Here is a 23,167-nt window from a genome sequence, read left to right as displayed (position 1 = left end):
GCCATTTTAAGATCTCACCAGAGATGTTCAATCGGATTCAAGTCTGGGCTCTGGCTGGGCCACTCAAGGACATTCACAGAGTTGTCCTGAAGCCACTCCTTTGATATCTTGGCTGTGTGCTTAGGGTCGTTGTCCTGCTGAAAGATAAACCGTCGCCCCAGTCTGAGGTCAAGAGCGCTCTGGAGCAGGTTTTCATCCAGGATGTGTCTCTACATTGCTGCAGTCATCTTTCCCTTTATCCTGACTAGTCTCCCAGTCCCTGCCGCTGAAAAACATCCCCACAGCATGATGCTGCCACCACCATGCTTCACTGTCAGGGATGGTATTGGCCTGGCGATGAGCGGTGCCTGGTTTCCTCCAAACGTGACGCCTGGCATTCACACCAAAGCATTCAATCTTTTTCTCATCAGACCAGAGAATTTTCTTTCTCATGGTCTTTGAGTCCTTCAGGTGCCTTTTGGCAAACTTCAGGCAGACTGCCATGTGCCTTTTACTAAGGAGTGGCTTCCGTCTGGCCACTCTACCATACAGGCCCGATTGGTGGATTGCTGCAGAGATGGTTGTCCTTCTGGGAGGTTCTTCTCTCTCCACAGAGAACCTCTGGAGCTCTGACAGAGTGACAATAGGGTTCTTGGTCACCTCCCCGACTAAGGCCCTTCTCCCCCGATCACTCAGTTTAGATGGCCGGCCAGCTCTAGGAAGAGTCCTGGTGGTTTCGAACTTCTTCCACTTACGGATGATGGAGGCTACTGTGCTCATTGGGACCTTCAAAAGCAGAAGAAATTTTTCTGTAACCTTCCCCAGATTTGTGCCTCGAGACAATCCTGTCTCGGAGGTCTACAGACAATTCCTTTGACTTCATGCTTGATTTGTGCTCTGACATGAACTATCAACTGTGGGACCTTATATAGACAGGTGTGTGCCTTTCCAAATCATGTCCAATCAACTGAATTAACCACAGGTGGACTCCAATTAAGCTGCAGAAACATCTCAAGGATGATCAGGAGAAACAGGATGCACCTGAGTTCAATTTTGAGCTTCATGGCAAAGGCTGTGAATACTTATGTACATGTGCTTTCTCAATTTTTTTATTTTTAATAAATTTGCAAAAATCTCAAGTAAACTTTTTTCACGTTGTCATTATGGGGTGTTGTGTGTAGAATTCTGAGGAAAAAAATGAATTTAATCCATTTTGGGATAAGGCTGTAACATAACAAAATGTGGAAAAAGTGATGCGCTGTGAATACTTTCTGGATGCACTGTAGATAGATAGATAGATAGATAGATAGATAGATAGATAGATAGATAGATAGATGATGTAGTTTGAACTGTACAAGGGAATCTATATTTGCAACCTCAAAGTCATAAATACTATTAAAAAAATTCTGCATTTGCGTAACAGGTTATAAAATAAATCAGTTTAAAATCTGGACACATCATGCATTGTTCTCATTACAGAAATAGAAGTACAGCATTTGAAAAATTAAAGAACAGGTTGGATCTTTATAAAACGAAACCTTATTTGTGTTAAGTTCGTTAAGAGCAAATGTTACAAATTGTATCACCCTTGCTTAGAAACAGTCCAAATTCATGGCAGATGTAAACTAATTTAATAATGCATACCTTGTCATTGAAGTATAATAATAAAAAGAGCCGACTGTACAAAATACTAGACCTGGCATATTTACCTGTCTTGACTGCGAAAATAATAACACTCTGTGGCCCTGCTTGTGCCACAGACGAAGTAAAGACTCCACCACAATCATTTTTCCTGATCTTTTCCAATAACCAAATTGCTCATCCTCTTTCAGCTCATCATCTGGTATGCCTTTCAAAATTTTGGGTCCACCAGAAAATAGGTCTGGGTGATTGCAAACTTTCCTTAGGGAGATAAGGCCAGCAAAAATCTAAGGGAAATGTTGAAAATGTAGAAATGTGTTAAATATTTTACACTACAACTTCCATACAAAACTGCTTACACTTTCTTCATGTATCTGAAATATGGCAGTCTTTGAAATAGTTCTCCTTAGAAGTGGTATTTTTTTCTTACTTCAATGACCAGAAAAATAGAGCAATCAAAGACTCTGTTATACTTCAGGAATGTATTTAATGACTTTCCAAGCAAATAACAGATATAAATAAATACAGACTTAAAATGTTTTATGAAAATTGATTGCAAAACTCATAGAGGTGGAACATCTCTAAGGTAATTTGTCTCTCTTGACTCTGTATTACTACCCCAAACTCTTTCCATAATGCCTTGCTAGGACATGATAATTCTGTAGTGAAATCTTCCTCAAAAGTGCACTGCATCAATACTCTAATAACTAACCTCAATTCATGTAACAAATCTAGATAGTGCGGCATAAATGCGAATAATTTAATAATCACTTCACCTTTAGATAAGCAATTTATTAAAACTATAAAAACAGACTATAGATTAAACAAAAAATATGCACAAAGTGGCACTAATACGAATAACTTAATTTCCATCTCGAATACCCATAACGCTCCTACAATTCAGTTCTGCTCTTCTGAGACCTTAAATATGGCCTTATTAAATGTTAGAGCATTAACCAACAAGATGTTTTAATAATAATAATAATAATAATTCATTACATTTATATAGCACTTTTCTCAGTACTCAAAGCGCTATCCACACAGGGAGGAACCGGGAAGCGAACCCACAATCTTCCACAGTTTCCTTACTGCAAAGCAGCAGCACTACCACTGCGCCACCTGTGAGGACAAATCCATCAATGATCTTATTAGTGATAGTGAAACATGGCTTAGCTCCGATGATGCGGCTGTTTTAATCAAATCTGCACCTCCGAATTACAGCTTTACTCATGCGGATTGCCAAGGTAAGAAAGGCGCCAGTTCAGCAAATATTTACTCTATGTCGGCTTTGGTACATTCAAGTCCTTTGAGTATCTTGCTGTTGTTATTCAAGGAGATTCTCAGTCTCTAGTATTGTTCCTTGTATAGACCTCCTAAATACAATTCTTCTTTTTTTGAAGAATTCTCAGACTTGGTGTCAATTATAATTATGCACTATGACACGTTCCTAATAATTTGTGACTTTAATTTTCATATCAACAATCAGTTTGACCCGAAAGCAAAAGAATTTATTAACTTCCTGGACTCTTTTGATTGGAGCCAGCATGTTAGTCAGCCAACACACAAAGCAGAGCACACGTTAGATTTAGTAATTACTAAAGGACTAAAAGTTGATGTAAGGGAGATTGTTGATATTGGTTTATCAAACCATTTTCACTTACTATTTAATATAGAAATAATGATAGAAAAAATTAAAAAGAATCAGATTGTTAAAAAATACTTCGATTCATCTGTAGCTTCAAAGTTTACAAACATTTTAAGCAACCAGTCTGTAATGCTTACTACAATAGTGAGGCTAATATAAATAGTAAGGTGGAAAATTTTAATACTAAAGTGAGAGCTGTCGCTGACATAGTCGCTTCTGAAAAGACAGTTAAAAATCTTCCAGCACTGTTACACCATGGATGACCCAAAGAGTGTGTGATCTAAAGAAAACATGCCAGAGAGCTGAGCATATACGGCGAAAAACTAAACTGATTATCCACTATGAGATATTGAAGGCTATCATAACAGAATACAACAACATAGCACCGCCTCGCAAGACGGACTATTTCTCTAAAATTATAAATAACAAAGCTAGTAATCCCAGAGTTTTATTCTCTACAATTCATCGTCGGCTAAACACAGGTCACTCAATGGAATGCCTCCAAAAAACTTTAAGTGTGGCTTTTGCTATATTTTTTAATCACAAAAATAATATTAGAAATAATATAGTACTTCTCCCCAATTTTAAACAAATTAAATTCTTTCACCGGGATGGATTTACCTGATTTATATAAAATAATTTCACAACTGAGACCCTCCACCTCCGTCCTTGACCCAATGCCAACATGTTTTTTCAAAGTATCTGGCGTGCTAATTGATAGTATTCTTGACATAGTAAACTCATCATTTGATACGGGGATCTTCCCAGACTGTTTTAAGAATGCTGTAGTTAAACCCCAGCTCAAGAAAAATAATCTTGACTCCTCTGCTTTTGAAAATTTTAGACCTATTTCTAACCTGCCTTTCTTAAGTAAAATCCTAGAAAAGGCCGTCATTATGCAGCTAAATGATTACCTGAATGAATATTCGGTTCTTGACAAGTTTCTGTCAGGTTTAAGAACAAATCACTGTACAGAAAGTGCACTCGTTAAAGTAGTAAATGACTAATGTGTAAATATAGTAATAGTAAATGTGGACAGAGGCCGTGTATCTGTTCTCATCCTCTTAGATCCAAGTGCCGCATTTGATACCATTGAGCACAATATTCTTAGAAATTGCCTTAGTCAATGGGTGGGCCTCTCTGGCAGTGTCTTAACTTGGCTTGAGTCTTACTTTACAGATAGAAAATTCCCTGTTAGTTGTGGGAATTATACTTCAAAGGCACATGATATTCTATATGTTGTTCCACAAGGATTTATCTTGGGTCCGCTGCCGTTTTCTATCTACATGCTTCCATTAGGTCAGATTATCTCAAGGCATAGCGTGAGCTACCACAGCTATGCCAATGACACACAACTGTTTTTATCAATAGCACCTGATGACCCAGATGCTCTTGGTTCATTGACAAAATCTCTTACTTGTGTTTCTGAATGGATGAGTAGTAATTTTCTCAAACTAAATAAGGAGAAAACAGAAATTGTGGTAATAGGCAAACATTTATATAATGAGGGTATTAGATATAAACTTGATCCATTAGGATTAAAAAAGTCAAGACAGGTAGAGAATTTAGGGGTAATAATTGACACTGATCTACATTTTAAATCACATGTCAATAAGATTACTAGGACAGCATTTTTTCACTTAAGAAATACAGCAAAAGTTACATCTCTTATAACTTTGCAATATGCTGAGAAATTAGTTCACACTTTTGTTTTCAGTCGGATAGATTACTGTAATGCACTCCTCTCAGGACTACCCAAAAAAGACATCAATTACAACTAGTGCAGAATGCAGCTGCTAGAATCTTAACTAGGAAAATAAAATCCAAGCACATCTCTCCAGTTCTGTTGTCACTACATTGGCTACCCATTCCATTTAGAATTGATTTTAAAATACTGCTTATGGTTTACAAAGCCTTAAATAACCTCGCTCCATCCAATATTTCAGAATACCTTTTATCTTACACTCCAAATCATAACCTTAAATCTTCAAATGATTGTCTTCTTAAAAGAAGTGGTGAGGCAGCCTTCTGCTGTTATGCACCTAAAATCTGGAATAGCTTACCAATAGAAATTTGCCAGGCTAATACAGTAGAGCACTTAAAAAACTGCTAAAAACTCATTATTTTAACGTGACTTTCTCATAGCTTTCTTTTAGTTTAACCCTGATATTCTGTATATGCATTTAATTATCATTTTATATTATATGCATACAATTATCATCCATGGTGGCTCTGAAATCCATATGAACTCCTTCTTTCTGTTTTTCTTTTTCCGGTTTTCTGTGATGGCAATCTGCGCCACCACCACCCGATCAAAGCACCATGCTGTCCCTACATACATGACCATCATCGTCAAATTCTTCGATGTGAAGCCTGAAAACCATGAGGACTGATTGAGATCATTTATGTTAGGCAGAATGCCTAGAGGGGGCTGGGCGGTCTTGTGGCCTGGAACCCCTGCAGATTTAGTTTTTTTTTTTTCTCCAGCCGTCTGGAGTTTTTTTTTTTTTGTTTGTTTTTTTCTGTCCTCCCTGGCCATCGGACCTTATCCTAAAATAATTTAAATTCAGTTTTTTCACTCAATACTCCAGAATGACAAAGCAAAAAAAAATTGGAAATACTTGCAAATATACTGAAAATACATCACTTTCACACAAGTATTTAGTCCCTTTACTTAGTACTTCATTGATACACCTTTGGCAGTGATTAAAGCCTGGAGTCAATTAGGCATGACAAGACAAACTTCTCATACCCGGATCTGGGGATTTTCTGCCATTCTTTTCTGTAGATCTTCTCCTGCTATTTCAGGTTGGTTGGAGACCGTCAGCAGAAAGTTATTTTCAGGCATCTCTACAGATATTCAAGTTGGTTCAAATATGTGCTATGACTGACCAACTCAAGAACATTCATAGAGGTGGACCTGTTACATTTCTGTGTTGTGTTTGATTTGTGCCTATGGTCATTGTCCTGTTGGAAGGTGGACCTTTGTCCCAATCTGAGGTCCAGAGTAATTTGGAGCAAGTTTACATAAAGGGTATCACTCTAATTTGCTCCCTACAGCTTTCCCACTAAAAAGCAACCCCGCAGCATGACACGGTCACCACCATGCTTAATCATGGGAAAGTTACTACACTGGTAATAAATGGTGCCTGGTTTCCTACATATATGACGCTTAGAATTGAGACCAAAAAATCAATCTTGGCTTCATTGGACCATCTGTTTTTCATAGTCAGAGAGTCCTATAGATGTCTTTTGACAAACTCCAAGGTAAGCATTCAAATGTGGTCTAGCCATATAAAACTTTGTTAAGTGGGTTGTTGCAGTGGTGGTTGTCCTTATGGAAGTTTCTCCCATCTCTTCTTTGAAGTTTAAACAGATTGCCCATCAGATTCTTGTACACCTCTCTTACCATGGCCCTTCTCCCCATATTGCTCAGCTTGGCCAGGCAGCAACCTCTAGGTAGAGTTGTGCTCTTTTTCAAACTTATTCCATTTAAGAATTATGGAGGCCACTGTGCTCTTGGGAATTTCAATGCAACCAAAACATTTTTGTAGCTTCACCCAATCTGTGCCTTGAAACAATCCTCTGCCAATTCCTTCTACCTCATGGCCAGAAAAGACATTGAATAGAGTTTAACCAAACTGGGAATACAACTGACTTTTATGTGCTTAATTATTCTCTTTCTAAAATATAGATACACAGATAAAGCTAAACAAGTTTGGATAAGAAAACACTTAACAAAAATACAAACAATGCAAAGAAAAGGTAAAGACATAGAATAAATGAAAAACAGTTCCAAATACAAAGTAACATTAGAAGGACCTGGTCAGAGGGTGAGTTAAGCATGTTAACACAAGTTAAAATTTTATTAAACAGAAGAGTTTTTAAATTAAAGTAAATGGAGCAGCCGATCTAATAACTTTAGTAAGCTCATGCCAAAGGTTTGAAGCAACAGAGCTGCAAGCTGTAACACCAACAGCACATGAGAAGAGCAAGTGGCACATTGCATGACTTCTAGTAGCAGTTGGAGTCAAACTTAACAACTGCAGTTGCTGGATTTTACTGATAAAAGGATGTCAGATTACACAACTAGTGATTGCAAGGGATGACAAATTACACAACTTCAGCACAGTTGGTTATTTATCAGGTTTTGCACATACAGGAGCTTGACCATACAACTCAAGAGAAACTCAGACCTTTTTGATTTTGCCGGGCTGAGCACAGAACAGTCTGACTATGTTGCTGTGGATATCAAACTACACAACTGAGAGCCATGGGTGCATAATGCGACTGCACCCAACTCTATAATGTATTATGTACTTTAGGTCTGTGACCGAAAACAATTCAGAAAGATGTGTAGTGTGAAGGGGCTTTAATTGGTGACATGCAACAATCCCCAAATCAGACAGAAGGTACTGGAGTGAAAAGATGTATTAGGTTGCTTAAATGCAATCAAAGGTTAGTGCAGACTGTTACATGATTTTGTACTCAGTATTTGAAGATGAAGCAAGCATTATTTACTCAATGATATGAATCTAAGTGCTCTGAATGAATGGAAGTTGAAAAATATTTTACTTAATATAATAATTTATTTCAATGAATGAGCAAAGCATTTAGCATGGCATTGTGTTATCTGTGAAAGCATGCTCATAGCACAGTATGAATTTTAAAATGTAGCATCAGTAGTAAAGTACAGTGAATTTTTTTACTTGCATGTTCAAACAATAAGCAGCAAGCTGCCATGATAAATACTAATTTAAAATATAGTTTTAAACCTTGCCATTTTCTGATTAATAAATATATAAACAATTTATGAAGAGCCTGATGCTTTACATTAATCAATCCAACCTGCTTGCTTGGAATTGGTGTTATTTAGGCGGTAGCACAGTACAATGGAGCTTACTGAGTAATGTACTGAAAAGTAACAATTTAAAATAAAAAAAAAAAAAAAACATTCTTAATAACACAATGATGCCTGCTTTCAGAGAATCTCCGTTACTCTACTGTCCATCTGCTTATAGAAACATTATTCAGCAGTATATACAAGCTCAGGTTTTTGAGAAATAGTGCAAGCGAGCTGAGAGGTGCAACAAAAGTAAAATAAGCACCTCAGCAATTTATACACTCCAGTAGAAACAGAGAGCCAAAAGCAGATATTGCAGATATGAATGAATAAAGCAGGAAAAAAATGGCTTTTTATTTTCTTTATTAAAAACATAACCTGGGAGTGAGGGGATGTGACCAAGTTCAGTAAAAGAATGGATGGATAATCCTAATGTTTTGTTAATTTAAAAGTGGTATGTCGTAAATTCTCTCCTCTTTGGCCAGTACATTTGCAAATTTTGGTGGTTAACCTTGTAAGTATTATGATTCTATGGTGTAAATGTACAACACTTATTTGTAAGTGACTTGACTGAGAAGAAGAAAGTTATTTTTTTATCTCATATTTTCATTAACATAAACTTAACTAGTATGTAATTTTCACAGAACTGTTGCAAGAAAAACAGCATACACAACTGATCAGAAGAATATGCCTCAAACCATAAATAAAAGATATGCTGTTGTAAGATTGAAAAAGCATTTATATAAGCTACTCTGATATTATCATGTTATCTGCATTGTCTCAAAATACTACTCACCTCATCAAACAGGCTTTAACTTTTTTAGTTTTCGAGTGATTCCTTAAAAATGTGTAATGTATTAATCCTTGCTGTTTGTCAGCCAGATCTTTCTTTCGAGATAAAGGCATACATTTCAATACTGTTATTTTGCTAAATTAAACACAAACAGATGAAATTAAAAGAAAAAACAAATACAAACTATTTTAGAAAATGAATTTTGGCATTTTTTAATCTGATGCAGTAACTAAAAATCCCCAAACTTGTATTTGAATTTACTTTAACCTTTAATGGGTTTTCTCCGGGTGCTCCAGTTTCCTCGGGTTGGAAATGACTAACTGACATTTAGATCCATCCATCCATCCATCCATTATCCAACCCGCTATATCCTAACTACAGGGTCACGGGGGTCTGCTGGAGCCAATCCCAGCCAACACAGGGCGCAAGGCAGGAAACAAACCCTGGGCAGGGTGCCAGCCCACCACACGGCAAGCACACACATCTACTAGGGACAATTTAGAATCACCAATGACCTAACCTGCATGTCTTTGGACTGTGGGAGGAAACCGGAGCGCCCGGAGGAAACCCATGCAGACACGGGGAGAACATGCAAACTCCACGCAGGGAGGAACCGGGAAGCGAACCCGGGTCTCCTAACTGCGAGGCAGCAGCGCTACCATGCCACCCATTGTTGTATATATTTCACTCAATATGTCAATATGTATAAGTATTCATAAGAAGTTTTCAAGTAGGTGGTAATTGATCAAATTATTATTTTTGTGTTATTTTCAAAAAGATGGTGCTAGGCAAGCTTGTAAAATGTGGAGGAAGGTAGTGGAGGGTTTAAAATTAAAATAAGACACTATATTTAAGTGCACTAACAGAACACACATTTTATACAGTGTACTAAACACCATAAAATGTTGACAACTATAGGAAGGTAAAAGCCTTGGAAATGTAATTACAGTATTTTAAACACAGACGTAAATAAAATCCTATTGAAATTATAACCAAGATATTCTTATATCTGGATATAAAAATAACAACTGAAATAAAGTAAGCCTAATTTACTTGAAATCCTTTCAAATGTTTTTACAAGTAAACTAATAAAAATTCAATTGTGGGGGAATTGGGGGAGGGGAGGGTTACAGTGGTGGGTAAGACTCCTGGTTAAAAAAAAAAATTTAAATGTAAGCATCTCTTAAAATTGTTTAAAAAAAAAAAAAAGAGTTCTGCACAGTTCATATACAGATACTAGTGTAAATGTAATTACCGTACATTAAATGTAAGACTAAGGTTAATTATCATATAATTGAGCTAGTTGCTTTGAAAATGTTAAGCTTATTTCCAAGGCACAATCATAAAAAGGACTTGCTTTTTTATTTTATGTAAAATGCATTTTATTAATACCACAAACATTGGAAAAACAAGGATAAAAATCTATGCATGCTCAAAGTTATAGTACTAAACAGATAAAAAAAAAAAAACAAGACGGAACATGGTAAAACCAACGCTGACTCTGAACTAGACAAGTACCATAAAGAGGTCTTTGCAAGAATCTTTAACTACTGTTGCTAGAAGGGCACCGTATTGACCAGGGTATGGAAATAATGGTTACTACTAAAAATGTTAGGATGACAAATCATAAATAAGGAAATGCAGTATCAATTATTATACCTGGTACAGAGAGTTTTTTTTTTTTTTAAATTAAATTAAAAATATGTAAATGCATCTATAAAATTGACTGTCAAGTAAACAACAACCTAGAAAAGATGCTAAAAGAAATTTATGATCGATACCATCCAAAACTTAAGATATACCAACTAGACACACTGGAAGGAGGCACTACTAACGAGGGATGTTAACCTCATTAGCATTACATTTTTTCTCAAAAAAACACATAAAAAGCACTGCATTTTTGGACTTGAAAAATTACACTTTTATTAAATCTCATCTTTCTACTGTAGAACGTGCAAAACACTAAAAGTACAAAGTCAGAACTGTAGAAAATATAATAATGATATAATAATAATAATATGAATAGCACATGTGTGAGTGACGCAAGCATCACTTTTGGATTAACTGACTGTTCCAATTTCACTGCCTGAGGACAGATTCAGCTCATCATCATTGCCAATTAGAGGCGTTTCTTATGAGCTACATTTATGAGGCTTGGAGAAGATGGATCTACACCGTTGTCCGGGTAACACTCGGGCCTGACTCTTATGCAAGACACAAATATACCATTGCCCGAGTAAAGCTTGGCACTTTTACAGCCCAAGTAATACTAGGGTCTTATGTGAGGTGCGCTTATAGCGCTGCCACACTGACACTTGGGACTAACGCTTTTAGTACTGTTTTACAGCCCGAGTGATGCTTGGGTTTAACGCTACAGAGGTTAAAACCCTTGAAAAATAAGGACAGAAAGGACCAGTTTTTAATAAAGTAAGAGTCTCATAGCCAGGTAGCTGCCAGCAGGTTGACTAATTTGATTGTACAATGCTCCTTTCTGCATATGATATAGGATGGACTGAGATTTAGGACAGCAGGAAGACCTGAGGCTGCCAAGCAGAGCTGACTCCAGAAGATCCAGAGGGTATTCCAAGGACACCTTGCCACAATATCTCTGAAAAGGATGGATGTTTAATGATCAATCTAGGGATATGCCCATTCCAGCTAGTATTGGGCATGAGGCAGAAACAATCCATTGATGGGGCATCAGCTAATCGCTCATACACTTAGCGTCATTTTAGCATCAACAAATCCACAAACCTGCATATCTTTGGAAGGAAACCGGAGCACACTGTGGAAACCCACCAGGAAAACATGCAAACTCCAGGCAGGGAACACCAAAAGATGTGACTTCCTATGAGGCAGCAGCGCTAACAGTATTCATTATTTAAATGAAGTTAACAATTTATCTGTAAGATGTAATATACATAGTTTAATGCATTTCATCATGAAAGTGATATCTAGTATAAATCTAAGGATTCTAAATGTGCAGAGAGGTGGAATATCATAAATTTAATGTGTTCTGTATGGCGATTACTGCTTTCAATGCAGGAAGAAGCCACAGAAACACATTGAGATTAACAGCTGGGTCGGTTTTAAGATAATGTTTACGACAGTCTACTTCAATGGTTAAATAAACTACAAGATTAAAGTGGTCATTTTGAGATTTCAGATGAAATTTCCACTTTAATAACAAAATACTCCTTTTCACTATGTCCCTAACCATACCTTCTGATGTTATTATGAAGGTGCAAAAAAATGTATCGTGTCATTCCGATGGGGAATATGCAACTTTTGAATATAAAAGCACCACGAATGCATTTGTATGTTGCCATTTTTCCTCTCCACATGGAATCATTCATTAAACATCGAAGCATATGTATTGACCTTATACAATCCGCAAAGCGGCTTTCTGTCACACTGCACCTCTCGACTTTTTGCTGGTACTGCAACTCGCACACTCGTCATGTTAGTTTCTGAGGATGTGCTCAGAGGATGTGCCAAATGAATGCTGGGAACATGTGGCAGCCATGATGCATGTGCGTATGTGTTCAGAGCGTGAAGTATAAACCAGCCCTTAGACTAGTATTAAATTCTAAGATAATTGTCACCTTTGGTATTTCCATTATATAATAAATCAGTTCCTTTCCAAATTCTTAGTTATTTAAAACATTTTATTGAATTGCCGGATTTTAACTAATATAATTCGGTAGATGTGGAACTTGTTTCAGCTGTTTTTCTCCTTACATATGGTCATATTAATAGTTATTTTAGTCAAAGAAACCCCCAAACACTAACATGCATCAATCAATGCCATGATTTTTACTTCAGTTCACCTGGAATGTGCTGTGTATGAAAGCTATTGAGCCACCACAAGCTTATTTAGGCTACATTTTTAACTACATACACTGTTATAGAGATACTTAAAAATGTGATAAGTGACTCTCAGACTAACTAACTATAACAAGTGAAATGCTCAATCTTTCATATCAGTTAATGTAGCCCCCAAACACACACGAATGTTACGCCATTTATACATTTTCCAACTTGTTTCGTTTTTTAAACACCTTACTTCCAACCCTTCTACATATGTTTGTTTTTCCTAATAAAAGTATCATGCACAAATATATAAAAATAAATAAATAATTGCTGGCTACTTTAGGTCCATGTTTGGGTTCAGGAGATGCACAAAATGCCATAATGTATATACATCAAAAATAAGTTAAACAGAAAAAACATTGCTTGCATTTTGATCATATTTGTCTACATATTAAGTGCTGAAATTCTCACCATCTGTGTAAATTAACTGCTCCAAATTTTAAGATTTATAAGATGTCACTCCGTGTCAATTAGAAACTTTAAATACGTCAAAATAAATTCACTAGGTTTCAATTCATGCATTCATCTGTTTTTTTGAACGTGCTTATTAGAATTTAGCATAGGAAGTGGAGCCTACCTAGGTAAGATCAGGCATAAGGAAGCTAGAATTTCTAGGTGGGACATCAGTCCATTGCAAGACACCATTATGTATATGTCCATCATCAATGACAGTTTAGAGATGTCAATCATTCTAACAAACACATTTGGAATGTGGGAGGAATACCTGGACAGAACTCAATCAAATAAAGGGAGAACGAACCCCACAAATACAGTGACTAGGCTGGTGTTCACATTCAGGTCTCTGGAGCTGTAAGGCAACAATATTAATCATTCTGCTGCTCCATTTTAACCACGGTGGGACAAAATATGAACATTTCATTCAAAATGACCCACCTGCCTTTCTCCATTGAGGATTTGATAGACTTCTTTTGAATCTATGAAACTCTGGTAAATCTCACGCTGACACTCTGTTAATCTACAAAACAAAACCTTGAAAGAAAAAAAAAAAATCAAGTTTTTGTAATGTAAGGCAAGTTTTCTTCTTTAAATATTACTAAACACTGAAACACTGATACTACTGCCTGTTCTGAAAAAGTCACTAATTTCTCACTTCTTTCCACTCAGGGAGCTTGAGACAAATACAAACTTAAATAAAATTTGTTCAACACAAATTATTAAAGAAAGCACAAATCCACATAAATAAAAATGCACTTATGCATGAAATGCCAGGTCAGACAAACAAGGAAAAGTAGATTTTATGTCATGTAGTGCCAAATCTGCAAGGATGGAATAGATTAATGCAATTCATAAAAATATTTTTTTTTGTGATTATGGTTATTTGGTTACATTGTATATAAAAGGTATATGTTAGGAATTTCAACAACCAATGAGGTAGTTATAAAATACAATTTTCTTAGTTTGATTAAACTGATTAACAGAGTAAATTTATAGATAAGAAAAAATAAAAATAAAATCTCAATCTATGAAAATAACAAAATAATCAGAATTTTTGTTAACTATATGTTGGAAAGGCCAAATACAAATGGCATAATTTCTCATTAATACTTGTACAAATTAAATCTTTCTTGAAAGTATTAATGTTTGTTAGTATATAAAAATCTAACAAACCTAAAATAGCAATAAAAATGCTGTTAATTAAAAATATTGTTACTAATACTGTGTAACTAAAAGTCATACAGTACACTAAATATCCCCAAAATTGTGCCCCAGCTACAAGAATTACAAAAATGATCTACATACTTGCTCATTTTTGTCTGGTAAGGAAAGATTAGTCTTTACATCTGCTTTCATTCTTCGAAGAAGATATGGGTTTATTGTGTCTCGTAAAACACAAGCACATTTATATGCAGTCTGTACCTATTAAGTAAAAAAGAAAAATGATAAATAGCCAAATTGATGCAGATCGTCTGCTTATAAAACCAATGGAAAAAAAAATCAAAAATCTTAAAATACACAAACAAAAAATGTTATTTGGCTTTAATCTTACATATCAAAGATTTTGTTTCAGACAACAAATGCAATGTATAAATGGTCTGAACAAAATATTTCAACATGTTTCCTACCCTAACGTAATAAACATTCCTACTAAACATTTAAGAATAAAATAAAAGTAACTATATATAAAATAAACAGTAATCAAGTATAAAAGTCATACCCTGTAGTTACACTGTAGTATATATTTTTTTAAACTATCATAAATCACCAATTAATTTTCATGACACTTGTACTGCAGCAAAGCCTATCATAACATTTGTAAATAGGTTTACAAAAAAATATTGCTACATTCATCTATTAATTTGGCAGTGCACTAATGAACCCACAGCTAATGATTATTCAGATGAGAAAAATTTTACAATTGAATCTATAATTGATTAAAACCTTTATAATCAATTCACTCAATACTAAAGATGATTAGAAAAAAAAGCAAAAAAGTAATAATTTAATTATACCTTTATACATATACTCTAGAAATGTCTCTCTCCTCTTTTAAGAGGTAAAACATATTAAAGATTTATAGAAGTGCTAGTTGCCCTTAGGGCAAGCTCCCTTTTATCAATTCAGTTTGGCTAATCCACTGGTAGGCCAAATACCATTTACTAGTAATCTAAGGGTCTAGAGATCAAACAAAAACCTACAGGAGGCCTGAAGCACTGCAGGATGCAAAACAATAAGTGAAGCTTAGTGCCCACTTGAGAGTACAAAAGGCACTGAGTGAATGAGCTTGTGATCACAGAAAATAAAAGGTCATCTCAATCCTAAGTGAACATATGGCATTGTAATGGATTATCTATGAAGTACGTGTGGCCTGCAAACAACTAACAATTACCTACATCACTAAATAGGAAATTGTAAACAGCAAAACAGAGAAATGGGTACCAGGCTCTCAGATCCAAATGAACTGTTAAAGTGTGAATATCATTAAATATTATATTGTATTAGGTCATTTCTAAGCATTAAATGATTAATACGTGAATTTAAATTAGGTATACCTTCTTATTACAATTTATTTAAATTAACAGACTATTAAATAATGCTGATTTATTAAATGAAACAAAACAGATTAAAATTAATATTGAAATCCTGTAACAGATATTATACTGAAGATTAGCTTTATTTTTCTAATATTTGAAATCAACTGTAGAATGTCATCTTGAGTACAACAGATACTGATGGGTGACATCACACTAAATGGTCTTGGTAACTGTGATGGGTTAGACTTTGTCAGCATCAGGTCTAAAGTGAAATCATTCAAATACTGCATCTTAAAATTGGCATTTTTCATGACTTCAAGGTTACTTATTTTCTTGTAAGGCTGACTTAAAAATTTTAAAGGAACACATGAATGTCTTACTGAAAGACATTCACTCCACTAAGAACAGTAGTGGTTCAGTTGTGTGTTAGCAGTCAACAAGCCACACAGGTGGCGCAGTAGTAGCACAGCTGTCTGACATTTAGGAAATAACAGGTTTGCATCCCAGGTCCTCCTTCTGTGAAATATTGCAAAAAGAGCTAGTTCCATTTCACAAAAAAATCACCGTGGACTGATAGAGAGCTGTTGACAGGGGCAGGGGCTGCCATAGGTGGCACACACCCTTAGTTAAGATATATCTATGCATGTCAGAATGAAATAAAAATAAAAAGTGCAGAACACATGCACACATGTACGAAAGCAGTGTGGCACTTTAAACTTTTACAGTTGAAAGAAAGAAAGAAAGAAAGAAAGAAAGAAAGAAAGAAAGAAAGAAAGAAAGAAAGAAAAAGAACCATCAAGTCATTTTTAATGCAAGCTGCTTTCATTAATTATAACTTTCTGCAGCTATAAACCACTGCATTTAGACACCTTTATGACACATTTACAGCTATATAAACAAGGAAGAGGTCTGACATTGGAACAACTTCGAGCCCTCAGTTTTTTATCGCTGTTAATTCAAAAGAAAATGGAAAGCAATGTATATTATATAAGTAACTAACAAATGCAAAAAACAAGTAATATGCACCAGATAACTTATTCAGAACCATAATTAATGTAAAAATGGAACTTAACCCTCTTTTTACAAAAGTCAATTACTATACACACACTAGTTATACATCAATTGATATTTTCCAAAACTATTCTTTTTAAACAACCATATTGAGAGTTCAAAATGACACATCTGCAGTACTGATACAATCTGCATGAAAGGAAGTGAATTTCACAATTTAAATCATCTCAAGGACAAAAGAAACATTTGTGAAGTGAGGGAGGAAAAAAAAACACACACCAGAACAGCCCTCTTTTAAATGCTCTATGTTAAGATGAAAAAGAAAAAAAAGCCTTAAAACACACTTCTGTTATAGCATGTCTTTATTTGAAAACAGCAGTGTCAGAGGTGAGCGTGTACGTGACCGAGAGAATAAAACTGAATTTAAAAAAAAATTAAAAAAAACGCTAACCTTTACAAGTATCATAGATTTACACCAGCTGTTACAGACTCAGATCAAATGTATGTTTTTATGGTACAATAGTAACAATAAGAGCAGCTCACTACTCAAAATGGCAATTCTGGAGAGCACCTGGATTTGATCCCGCGACCTCTTGATTATGATTCAGCAGTTCTTACCGCTGCACCACCCAAGCTGTCGTGTCAGCATCGTACCCTAAACTGATTTCTTTTTCTTCGGTTATACCCCTGAATAAAAGCGCACTTGTTTTGTTATACGTGTACCTTCTGTGAAAGTGTTTATTTGATATTTGAATTTCAGTCTTCACACATTATACACTCCATGTCAAAATTTTGTAGTTAGAAACTTTTTTCATGTTATAGTACTATTTTAGGTATTTGTTCAACATTTCTTGTGTTTCTCGCATTTTCTGTCATCCTACACTTACCCAGATCGTTGTAGACACAGAACACACATGAAATGCATGTGTCCCAAATAACATATTATTTACCTTATGCAATTCCAAAACCTGAACTGAGAGAACTTTTTGCTCCGGTGGAGTATGGTGTTTGTGGGTGGGTATGGTATAGCAGGCTGCTTGTGCTGATCGGCACATTTGCAAAACAAAAAGATGCTGATGGAGAGGTGCAAAGGAATTCAAGTAGGACCTTAATAATCAAATCACCCAATAATAAAGATAATTAAAACAAAAACAAAAAGTAATAATTTAATTATACCTTTCTACATGTACTCTAGAAATATCTCTCCTCTGTTGAATGGTAAAACATATTAAAGATTTAGAGAAGTGCTAGAGAGACAGACATGGAAAAGAGATGATAAAAGACACAAAACACCCACTTCTGTTACTGCCAACCCTGTGACACTTAATGTTAATCAGTTCTGAATTTGCAAGGCAGGGTAGAATTGGGTGCTTCAGTTGATGCCACACAGTATAGTTAAGTTTGAATACTAATTCTTTTTTTATATTTTTCTATATCTGAAACACAGTTAAAACTTTCATGTTATTTTAGCAGCCCTATGATTTACAACTATATGCTTCATCTATTTGAATTAAACTAGGACATGACGTAACTATAATATGATGCTAAAGAACATTTCCACGTTTACGATACAAACAGAAAAGTAGATATTCTTTCTTTTTCTGATTTAATTCAATGTATTGACCACAAAGTATAGAGAATTATACAAGATATGCATAACCATAATGTATATTATGCACAACACTGAAATTAAAATCTAGAGGGAGTATAAATTTACTGTGGTCACTAAGTAGTGCTAAACAAATTATGAAGATGGGGACTAAGCATGTTTGGACCCAAACAGTACTTGGATGGGAGACCATCTAGAAAAAGCTTGGGTAGCTGCTGGAACAGGTGTTAGTAAGGCCAGCAGGGGGCACTTATCCTGTGGTTTGAATGTGGATTCCAATGTCCCAGTGTAGTAATGGAGAAACTGTGCTGTAAAATTGGTGTGGCCCTTTGTACAAGACATAAAACCGAAGTCCTGACTGTATGTGGTCATAAAATACCCATAGGCATCATTCACCGATGTCCAGGTTGAATTGCCCACCATGGACTAGTCATTCTGGCCCCCTAATCTTCCACTCTCTAATTGGGCTCTCTCTCTTACCACTTCCTTACCTAACAGCTAATGTGTGGTGAGCATACAGGTGCAGGAATGGCTGCTGTTGCATCATCAAGGTAGATGTAACACATTAATGGTGATTCAAGTGGTTCCCCACTTACTGAGGAGCAGTGAATAGTGAGCAAAGTTGCTATACAAATGTAAAGAATTGTTATTACTATTATGAGCTTGGCTACTGTCTTATGTCTCTACTGTTAGTAACATTCCAGGAGGTGGCACATAAAACATGCAAGGGATGCTCAGAAAGCTTGCCATTTGTCACAAGAAGGCTTGGGGGACTCAATGCCCTATCAATAAAGACACTTTTAAAACAGAGCTTGGGTGAAAATTTTTCACAAACAGCCCATAGCCAGCCTCATTATACTGTCACCAGTAACTAACATTCCAAGAATGCATAAAGTTTACTGATTTTACAAATTAGCTACACCACAGAAAACAAGCAATGGGTGCTCAGTTCTATACAAAAGGTTGTAACAATATAAACATATGGGGCTTAGATAGTGTATTTTCATTCAAATAGGGCATAAGACAATATACATTGTCAGTGTCAGCTGCAGTACAATAATTTTCTCCTAGCAATTACTAGTGTAGAACAATCAAGGCCCTATCAAGTGCAGAATGCTAGTTGGCAAAGTTGTAGATGGCCAGCAAAAAGCATTATTAAAAATAACTGATGGAAAAGGAAAAACCACTGGGGTTAACAGTAAACTGTATAATTGTCAGCAGCAAAGCAATTTATCTTGTACTAAATTCAAACCTTGCAAGACCACAGACCACATAAGGAAAATGAAAACTTCTAAGACAACAAAAGGCCAAAGGACTTCAGAATAGACAGTTAAGAGGAATTCACTCTAAGAAGAATACTAAATGAGCACTATAAACCTATGATAGCTACTTCCAACCATTTAATAACATTAATAATTAGTAAAGGTTTTCATTATTGGCAGAGGAAGGAACATCAATATCCCTTTTAAGGCAGTTAGAAAAGCAAATCTATAGGTTCACTACATTATTGAACAAGAGATCACTGATAGAAGTACTATGTTATTCAATTCACCACCTTAAACATACATCATCTTTTAAAGTGGTTTAAATTTCTTACATTAAAATAAATTTGTTATTTTCAGTACAATAATGTTTAGATTTAGCTTTAACATTTTGTTATTTTAAGGGCTTTATTATGTGTGGTTGAGCTTTCAAGCTATCCATCTTATACTCTTATACTTTGATGACACAGTGGCTCTTGTTTTCATATCTACAAAGACATTAAAGCTAAAGATTCTTAAAAATATTTATTCTAAACAATGAGACATCTTAGGAAAGTTTCCAGATCCACACAGAACATACAGGTAATGTTTAGAGCAGATTAAATTAAGATTATACATACCACGAAAGGTAGCTGCCAAGTAGACTAATCAAAATCAGTAACTCTGCATGTTCATGCAAAAAAAATAAAAAAGCACTTCACATTTTAAGTTGCATTTCCATTTTATTGGGACTAAAAACTGCAAAACCAATGTATTTAACTTTTAGTATGTTTAACCAAAAGAACATACTGAAAGAAATGAAATAAAATGTTGTAATGTGAAAATTAAGACAACACACACAAGTACCTGTGACATGCCATTTGAATTACAGCTAAAAGGTTTGAAGATACATTTTAACACGGATACTGATACCATAAGCACTGTGTTAAAACGTAATTTTAATCAGACTATTTATCCCTTTATTATTAGTCTCTGCTGGAACATGTTAACATGTTTTCACTGAAAGTAACTGGTAAATTTTCTCCTAAGCTCATGCTTTAAATGACAGGCACTTCTGTACTGTACATTACCCTGGCCCTATAGTTCCCTTTTAGTTGATCTATATTCTGAACCAGTCTTGACAAGCACTAGGACATAATTTTTTTTTTTCTGCAGCAACAGACAACAGATGAAATGCTTTCCATTAGAAGGCAGACTAAAACACATATCCATACTAATTCATAACAGGAAGATTTAGTACCAATAATAAACTTGATGTAACGTCTTTAAAATGTAAAAGAGACCTAATGCCCCAGAGGAAGTTCACATAATATGTATTTTTTTCCTACTGTAACTATGGTCAAGCATTCAATTTAACAAAGGTTTGCTACATATATTTTATTACCTTTCATTGAGTACAACATCAAAACTTTAGATATCATGCAAAATACAATTTACAGCAATAAGTAAATAATTGCCTTTATGCTTTAAGAGAATAATTATGAAAAATAATCAGGACACTAAGGAAAAATATTTTACAAAAAAATCACACATCACTTGCAGATGTTTTGTAAAGGGGAATATTAATATATTTCAAATGCTGAAAATAAAACAGCTCAAAGATTATATTTTTGCTCAATTCAATTATTTCAATTGTTATGCTTAGCAGCAACCTCTAATGAAAGAGAAGGTAACAATGTACATTTAGTTATTTAAAAATGAACTCTTAATTAACTATTTCTAAAGTCTCTTTTATGCTAGGGTTTTTATCCAGGCAAGAGTTGACTGTTTTCTGAATGTGACTTCACTTAGGCTCTTGTAAGTCTGCTGCTATTTCTGTCCTTTTTCAATATTTATCTGTAATGGTTGACTTTAGTAATGTTGTACCAGACAATACCTAGAAATATTACCAAAAGGGAACCCCCCAAGGCAAAAGAAGCACGATTAGCACATTAGATGCATTATTTTTACAACAGGGATTAATTTAGCCCAACAACAGCATACAACTCATGCATTACCCTTTAAGAGAACAACAGCATACTGCTGTTTGTCACCTCTCGGACATTGTTACATTTTTCATGTAGCGATGAGATATAGTTTCCAATTAACATTGTATTCTTTAATATCTTATAGCTGATGTGTTGACGGAATGCAGTACAGTCAGTTTAGTAAAAGCATAAGAACGTTTAAAGAGGTAATGTATGGATACCAAAAATGGACTAAAAAAAACAAAATGGAAAGCTCATAGGGTGTGAAAGGGACTACCTTATGGAATCTTAATTACATATAACATTAATAGCTATCCATCTATATCTCGTTCTCTGCATCTATCTATATATCTAGTCTCCTCCACAATTATTGGCATACCTAGTAAAGTGAAGAGGGTTGTGGAAAAAAAATCACCTATTGGTGAATTTCCTTAATCTTGCACTGAAAAAAATGAGAGAAATCCAACCTTTATTTGAATTAATTTATTCTGAGAAAAAATACTCTGTCAACAAGAAATAATTACATGTGCCACAAATATTGGCACCACTAGACATTTTTATGAACAAAGTGCAACTGAAGCATTTTTTTCAGCTATAGCTGAAAAGAGGTTGTATGAACATTCAAAAAGATTTCCATGAATTACTATTTCACTAGGTGTTAAATATTAGGTGGCAAATGTTTCTTATTCATTATTCAGCATGGGAAATATAAGAGAACACACAATTCAAATGAAGGAGAAGTGTGTTTTGACACAAATTGCTATTTGCCTGAAAATGCCCATATCTACAGTTAGGGCAATAATTAAAAAGTTTAGATCAACTAGAACTGTTACCAACTTGCCTGGACAAGGACCCAAGTTTACTCTGCCCCCATGCACAGTGAGCAGGATGGTGAGAGGGCTAGAACAATCTCCAAAGATCACTGTTAGAGAAAAACAGAAAGAAGTAGCACCTTGGGGTTACGAAGTCTCCAAAACTACCATCAGGTGTCACATCCATGCCAACAGATTGTTTGGAAGTCATGCCAGGAAAAGGCATTTTCTGTCATTTAACCACAAATGTAAAAAAACAGAATTTGCTAAACACTACCGGAAATAAAATAGCTTTTTGGCAAAAAAAAACACTCAAGGTGGGTTTTGTATAAAAAGGAGGATGGCTATACCAAGAAAACCTGATCGTCACTGTAAAGTATAACTTGTTTTGATGTTGTGGACTTTTGTTTCTTCCAACAGCCCAGGGAAGGAGCAAGGAGATTTTAAATTTAAATGTAGCTGCCTATGCCAAAAACCTAAAACAAACCATTATTGGTACTTCAAGCTGGAAAATAACCCAAAACATAGGCTCAAATGAACACAAACATTATTTGTGGAACACAAAATCAGGCTTCTACTATGGCTGTCTTAGGCACCAGACCTAAACCCCACTGAAAACCTGTGGGGTGAGCTGAAAAGAAGAGTGCACAAGAGATGAGATGAGAGATTCTGTAAAGAATAATGGTCTCAGAGTCCCTGCTATATATTGTCCACCCTTATAAGATGTGAGAAAACTCAG

At 35.2% G+C, this 23,167-nt stretch overlaps 1 protein-coding gene across 1 annotated transcript in view; it reads right to left on the bottom strand.

Moving 5' to 3' along the window:
• Positions 1 to 23,167, bottom strand: part of ercc6 (excision repair cross-complementation group 6) — a 96,750-nt gene that overhangs the window by 24,336 nt on the left and 49,247 nt on the right. Inside the window, exons 11-13 of the mRNA XM_028795614.2 lie at positions 14,536 to 14,652; positions 13,669 to 13,764; positions 1,689 to 1,907 (exon numbers count right to left, since the gene is read on the bottom strand). Coding sequence (XP_028651447.1) covers positions 1,689 to 1,907; positions 13,669 to 13,764; positions 14,536 to 14,652 — 432 coding nt within the window. The remainder of the gene's footprint in view (positions 1 to 1,688; positions 1,908 to 13,668; positions 13,765 to 14,535; positions 14,653 to 23,167) is intronic.

The sequence above is a fragment of the Erpetoichthys calabaricus genome, chromosome 2 (assembly GCF_900747795.2).
Source record: "Erpetoichthys calabaricus chromosome 2, fErpCal1.3, whole genome shotgun sequence".
Classification (NCBI taxonomy): Eukaryota; Metazoa; Chordata; class Cladistia; order Polypteriformes; family Polypteridae; genus Erpetoichthys; species Erpetoichthys calabaricus.
The sequence above is the reverse complement of the archived record's forward strand: the minus strand, read 5'-3'. Positions and strand labels throughout refer to the sequence as shown.